General features: G+C 31.6%; 1 protein-coding gene across 1 annotated transcript; it reads right to left on the bottom strand.

Annotated features, from left to right (window-relative positions):
• Positions 1-629: 629 nt before the first annotated feature.
• On the bottom strand, positions 630-6,592 carry LOC128205448 (uncharacterized). Its single transcript, XM_052907085.1, has 7 exons — positions 6,527-6,592; positions 5,423-5,543; positions 4,830-4,885; positions 4,465-4,525; positions 4,199-4,254; positions 3,777-3,931; positions 630-2,574 (listed from the first exon to the last, which is right to left on the bottom strand). Exons 1-7 carry the CDS (start codon positions 6,576-6,578, stop codon positions 2,551-2,553), a joined length of 525 nt encoding a protein of 174 aa, XP_052763045.1. The 5' UTR covers positions 6,579-6,592; the 3' UTR covers positions 630-2,550.
• Positions 6,593-6,908: the final 316 nt, after the last annotated feature.

Here is a 6,908-nt window from a genome sequence, read left to right as displayed (position 1 = left end):
TTCCTAACCATCAAACAATGTTTGCACTTTTTTGTTTTGAAGCTCTGAAAAAGTGATATATTATGTTTTGATATTGTTTTTTTTTTTTGTTTAATACGTTTAGTGTGTGTAATGTATTTCCTTTATGCCTTTGAACAGGGTACTTTATTTTACTTACTTGTCTCTGTAGTTTGAATACAATTTTATTTTGCAAGATATCGTTTTATTTTCAACGTTTACTTTGGACATAATTATAAAGAAGTCTATTCCAGTTTAATATTTCCATTAACTTTCTTTGATAGCTCAAATTTAGTAATTGTCAATTCATTGAAAAAAACTAGACATACATTGAGGAAAATGTTATCTTATATTATTTTCTTCAAAGTCTTACCCACATCACTCCTTATCATAGAAGATCACATACTTCATTGTAATATACCACCAGAACTCAACCTCCACCAAGATGGTCACCATGACAATTGTTTCCATTTCCTGTTTCTGGGTCATTGCCCAGAATCGGCCGAAATAGCATAGCTTCTTGGCCTTTGGACCTATTGGCTAATTGATCTTTTCGAAAACACAAACACACACGCACTGTAGTTTAATGCATACATATTTATTTATAGCAAACATTGATAATCGGGAAAAATTATTGGCCACGGTAAAGTAACTGGTGAACATTTAGATGTAACTACTTCTAATATTACATTGTCAGACATCAAATTAAGTTAAAATAAGTACATGCAATGAAAATCAAAGCTGATATTCACGTCATACCAATTATCAGTTATAGCTTAAACAATGAGTCATCTTTACATCATGTACACTACTACGTTATGCAATATTTTAATCGAAAAATTACATACTCCTAGTGTTACATTTTATTATGATTTTAATATATCAATTACAAACATATACGAAAAGTTTTTTTACCAGTTGTGATGCAAAGCTAGCGGTCAATTTTATTCAAAACCTTAGTCGTTACTTCTATTTTTAAATAATAGGAACGTCAGTGATGGACAAATGTCGAGTGAATTATTGTCATTCGTGTTTTCAAATTTAAAACTGGCTAAAATTCAAATAACACAAGGTTAATGCCAAACATACACTAAACTAGAGACATAAAACGTATTAACATAACACTGACATAATCATAAAGGTAAACATTATACAATATTTGAATATATGTTGGGGATCAGTCTGAAAGGTGGAATACAAGCATTTAATTCACTCAATGAGGTTGCAACTAACGATTGCATGACATCAAGCCTTATCCGCTTACTCAAAATAGCCTGTTATAAAACTAGCTCCTGCGTTACTTAACACATACTAATATAAAGGGAAGATACTATATACAATCATATTTTATTTGAAAGAAAAGACCATACAGCTTGCGTTCAAATGTAGGTCTGAAACGTAGTATATCGTAAATACAAATATGTAGATGAAAATATTGTTATTGAGTTATTTTAATTGTAATCTTATAGTATATTCCGAATTGTACATCCGTTACGCCATGAATAATAGCTATATTAAGTCGAAAACACTGACCTATTTGTTTATATAACACCCATACGAGTCAAGGAACTATTTATAGTTAATTTTCTCAGCTTGTATTTTCTTTCATTTAAAACAAAGTCAGCTCCTGATCAATCGCTAAAATCCGACGATCGAGTTGATTGATGTAGGCGGTTAATAATCTTCTCTATTAGTCTTCCCCTCTTAATGTTTATTAGTCATATAAAACTTCAATATAGTCATGTATTTTGGTTATTCGGCGTGTGAAATTTGTTACGGATACAATACAATAATAATGGCAATATAACCTCTGGGTTTGAATATATGTATTTACAGCAAACAAACTACAGTGGAAAGAAAAGGTGGTACTTGTGTCATGTGTACAAGTGCTCTAAATGTTTGTAACAACATTTCTAAAACATACATATATATTCTCTTTATTTCCACACGAGGGTTATTTCATGTTATATATATATACGTATAGAACTAAATAAGCCTGAAATAGTTATAAAACAAACAGAAAAATATACAATAATAATAAATAAATGCATATAAAAGAATAACGTAAAAGGAGAAACGGAATATGGAAAAAACAATATGTGGTACTTGTTTCATGTGTACATGTACTCTAAATGTTTGTAACAACATTTCTAAAACAAACATGAAACAATGAATTAAACTAAAAGATGTGTCTTTTGTATTAAATGAAAAATGGGAAGTTAAGACAAATGCAACATATATTATACTTTAATAGGTCTGTTTTCATTAAGACTCAGAATAAAAAATAACATTTGAAAACCGTTTGAGTTTGTTTTATAATTTGAACACTTTATAACTGAAACAAGATTTATGTTCATTTTTTCGTCAACATTTTGTAATTTTGTTGAAGTATTACAATTACAATAATATATTAATTGAACAAATTATATTAACACTAAATTTGCTGCAATAAACTGTTTTATTGGCATCTTTTTTACTTTGGACTGATGCGAATTGCTATCCGCTTTGGAAGCGCTGTCCTCTGATGTTAGTCTACGGGGTGAAAATGAATGACTAGAGTCCACCAATAACATTTTCCTGAAATCAAAGAAATGCTTACACAATACAAATTCAAATAATGCTCGACATGAGTTCAGTTATAAATACGTACTCGGCAGAAGCAGATAGTATCTTGCGCTCATCTTATTTGTTCAATAAATATAAAGGTCGTTTAAATAGCAGAAATAAATGTCAAATGAGATGTTTACAGAATCAATACTGAGGAAAAATAGGTCATGTAAAATTCATTGCTTAAACTTTAAAAATAAAGAAAACTTTGAGTTTGAATAACATTTTCTAAAAGAGTAAAACTAAATTAGAGTAGAGTGCAATGTGGATACAGCGTTTAGGTCGTAACGTGATCTTTTCACACAACATTTCGCGCTTTAGTCTTTATATGCAATATTAGAAAGAATTATATCATTACAAGCGCAGCCAAAAGTTGAACACTGGATGTTGATATCTAAACTTGACGTAAAACATGATGTATCTTATTTAAGACATGTCGTACGTTTTCTTTTATTCTGAATACTTTTTGAGGACATTGAATTATATTATTAGTGAAGTGAACACAGTTCATGCAAACAAAACACCTCACCATACATTATTAATATGTAGTTCTTTAACAATCTTATGAGATGAATTAAGACGGAGATGTCAAATCAACCAAGCCAAGCATAGCTTATCTTCATGAATTCTTATTTTAAATAAATTTTACCCTTAGGTACGCATTCGATGTTTGATGATAACCCTCCCCCCGGACATTGGCACAAACACGAATTTAGACTGACTGCAAATGATGTTGTCTAAATGCACCTCCTTGAGCAGATAAAAAAGTTAGCATATCTTGGGTCTGGGGAGTTCAAGGCATCGAAAATCTTTTGAAAGCAACAACACCGGTAAAATGTTGTTCATGTTTGGCGGTCTCTACTCGTCACATTAGTGCAATAACTCGATATCTGCTTATATTTCTATATGCAGTTATTGAGTTATTGCACTAGGGTTCGTACTGGCCTTCTTTTTCGGGTTTCATCTGCTATCTCACGTTATTTATAATACCTCACCTCCATTGGTGGGTAAAGACATTGATAGCTGCACTAGTTTTGCAAAAAATACTAATACTTAACCGTCTCGACATTTGGTGAAAATATTCAGTAAATCAATTTCAGTGAAACCTTTTACCTAATATTCAGATGTATTATATCACATGCATGCATAAAAATCAATTTAATGCTTCTTACGTATGTAATGATGTAATTCTCTTGATCAGGGATGGTCGAATAATCAGCTGTTTGATCCATCGTGTCAACCTCATTTACTTCAAGAATCTCATACCTCAGATCGTTTAGTTCAACCTCACGAAGATTAATATCCACTGTGTCATAATCTCTTCGAGCTAAATCATTAGAGCATACATGAGAACTTCCAAAGTAGATTCATATAGATGTCATTTAATATAAACCAATCTTAGAATTGTAAAGGAACATTGTTTAAGCAAAAGTAATGAGTATATATGAATACTCTCTTTTATAAACAGCAATTATAATGAAACACTTGCTGACTCATCTACATAATTGGCATCTGTGTCCGAAAACAAGCTAGAAGGTAAGAATAGATAATTCAAAAATAGGAATCAATCACGTTCGTTCATTGAATTACGTACCATCTTGAACTATATCATTGTTCTGTAAATAATTGTGTTCCGTGATCGACCTTCGCCTGAAATATATAATTGGACAATCATTTCATACAATCATTGATAAACACGAAAAGAAGGATATTTGTTATAACAAATCTGCGTGTTAACAGTTATACCTGTTATTTGCTAAGTAAAATAAGCGACTGGAAATACAATAAACGTCAGTGACGTCATTCCGTTAGTGTGATATTTTAGATGTCATTAAAGCTGTCACTTGAAGAGTCCCATACCTAAGATCGTTGTGTTCAACCTCAGGAAGATTAGTGTCGACTGTGTCATAATCCCTTCGTGCTTAAACAATGAAAACAATGAAATGTACGTGTGAACATGCGAAGTAATTGTATATACGTACCATCTCCTATCTCTTATCGTAAAACATTAAAAGAAAACTGTTTAAACGAATGAATTGTCTATATGTGAATACACTCTTTCGTTGATGTTTTTTTAAAAATATGTATTTATATTGACTGTGTATTTGTTTGATAATGTGCCCTCTTGTGTAATTGTCTTTTGTGACCCATACAAATATAGTAGGCGGTAGATTGTTCCAAATCACAAATAAATCAAAATGGTACATTTTTATTGAATTACTTACCATCATGAAGTGAATCATTGTTTTCTAAAGTATCCAGTTCTGTGTGTGCTCTTCGCCTGCAATACACAATTGCACAAAAGGTTGATAATCATAGTGAACCACCTGTACACATTTGGGATTGCTACATGTAGAAGTGTCAGACACCTTAGAATATTTCCGAAATAAAATCCATGGTCTAACGACATGAATAATATTAATTTACGCTTGGTATATTCTACCTGTTACGTACAGAACCTCAGAAATTGCTTAACACGGCATGAAGAAATATATTTAGTAACAAACATGCGTGTGCAACATGACGTGACGTCATTTTTCTTGTAAGCTTTGATGGAATAAGTGACGGAAAATACAACAAAAGATGTCAGTGACGCCATTTCGTTAGCATAAAACATGTTATTAAACATATAGTAAAAGGAAAGGATTTTTATCACTATTTATAGTTCATTGAAGGGTCTATATACTCTATCATCAGTCATTATTAGTTTATTATTAGTAAATTAATCCATTACGTTAATTTAACTTACAATTATGATTTATTCATTCACCTATTTCATAACGTTATATTTTGGATAACTGTCACTTCTGTTACAAACCTGTTACGAAACCAAAACATTCCAACGATAATAATGATTATAAGCAACGCACTGCAACCACCGAGACCCCCTCCAAGTGCTGCCGAAAATGATGTCTGTCTTTCATTTGTTTTTCCAACGTCTGCAGAAAAAGATATTCACGTAGGTAATCACTAATAAACCATAATAAACCCGGCGAATGCATGTAAGAAACAAGTAAGGTACTAATAAAAACCAAGCAAACCTTGTGTAAAACATTAAATACACTTTTGTTTTACACACAATATATAACATTCAGTAACGTATTTTTGTTTGTTAAAAATGTTTGACTCAAATCAGACAAATGCAGCTTTTTTTCTTTCAATGACCAAAGAACAAAGAAACTTGAGGTTCCTCACTGCCTTATAGTGGCAAACACTTCATACCACATTTAATAATTCCAGTCAAATACACATACTCCGGAAACCTTAGGCGGGTTTTAATAATTTCAGAATTACTAAATTATATTATTACAGGCTTCTTAATATTGATTGTCGTTAATCCTCTCTTTAGCCAAAGATCTTTTTCATTAAACTAGAGGGCATTTTGGCATTGGATCTAAACAAGCCTTGTTCGTGCATAATGTATGTTAAGTTCAACACTATTTTAGGTTAAGAAGCGATTTAAAAATGTATGCATTGCAAATAAACGCGTATATCTTTTATTGACAGTTATCAATATTTCCATAATATAGCAGATGTTTAAGATGTATATTTGAGACAAAAGAATGCGTATTGTTTTTGTTTTTTTCCTATATATTAAATACAAATTGATTGTATGGGCATCATATTTGATTTAACCAAGAACAATTAAAACGACCCCACAAAACCGTTCATTTACACATACGAAAAATAATTTGTTAAAGTTAGCGACTAGTATCTTAATTGTTTGTTGCTGTTAAGATAACACAAATTGAAGTTCAAACTATGAAAAGGATAAAACGCAAAATAAGTCAAAATTCTTTGGGCAAGACCGATACAGATAGTTTTGCAATATAACACATTTAATAGCTGACGATCACATTAGTTAGTAAACACTCTCGAATTATTATACTAAGACATTGTATTGAAAATAAAGCCTGTTTACCTTGAGGACAAAACGCTCCGATGTAGCCAGTCTTACAGCCGTTTAAACACATTCCTGTCTTTTTAGAACAAATGGTGTTATTGTCCTTAGGTGTACAATATTCTGCACATATGTTTTCACATTGCTTGCCATACATATTTGAAATGCATCCATTTGTACAATTTCCGTTCACGTCGCACAATGAATTTGTACAGTTGGTGCTGCAATCCAGTCTACAATAAGGTCCATATTTTGAATTGCTCTTGCATTGTAAACATGATCCATTTACTTGATTGCAAGATAAACATTCTGTATGACACTTGTGCCCACACGTTGGACCATATTGTCCGGGTACACAATCATGACAATACCCTTCTGCTGATGCTGTGATAAAATTATCATT

Source organism: Mya arenaria, chromosome 10 (genome assembly GCF_026914265.1).
Source record: "Mya arenaria isolate MELC-2E11 chromosome 10, ASM2691426v1".
NCBI classification, from domain to species: domain Eukaryota; kingdom Metazoa; phylum Mollusca; class Bivalvia; order Myida; family Myidae; genus Mya; species Mya arenaria.
The sequence above is the reverse complement of the archived record's forward strand: the minus strand, read 5'-3'. Positions and strand labels throughout refer to the sequence as shown.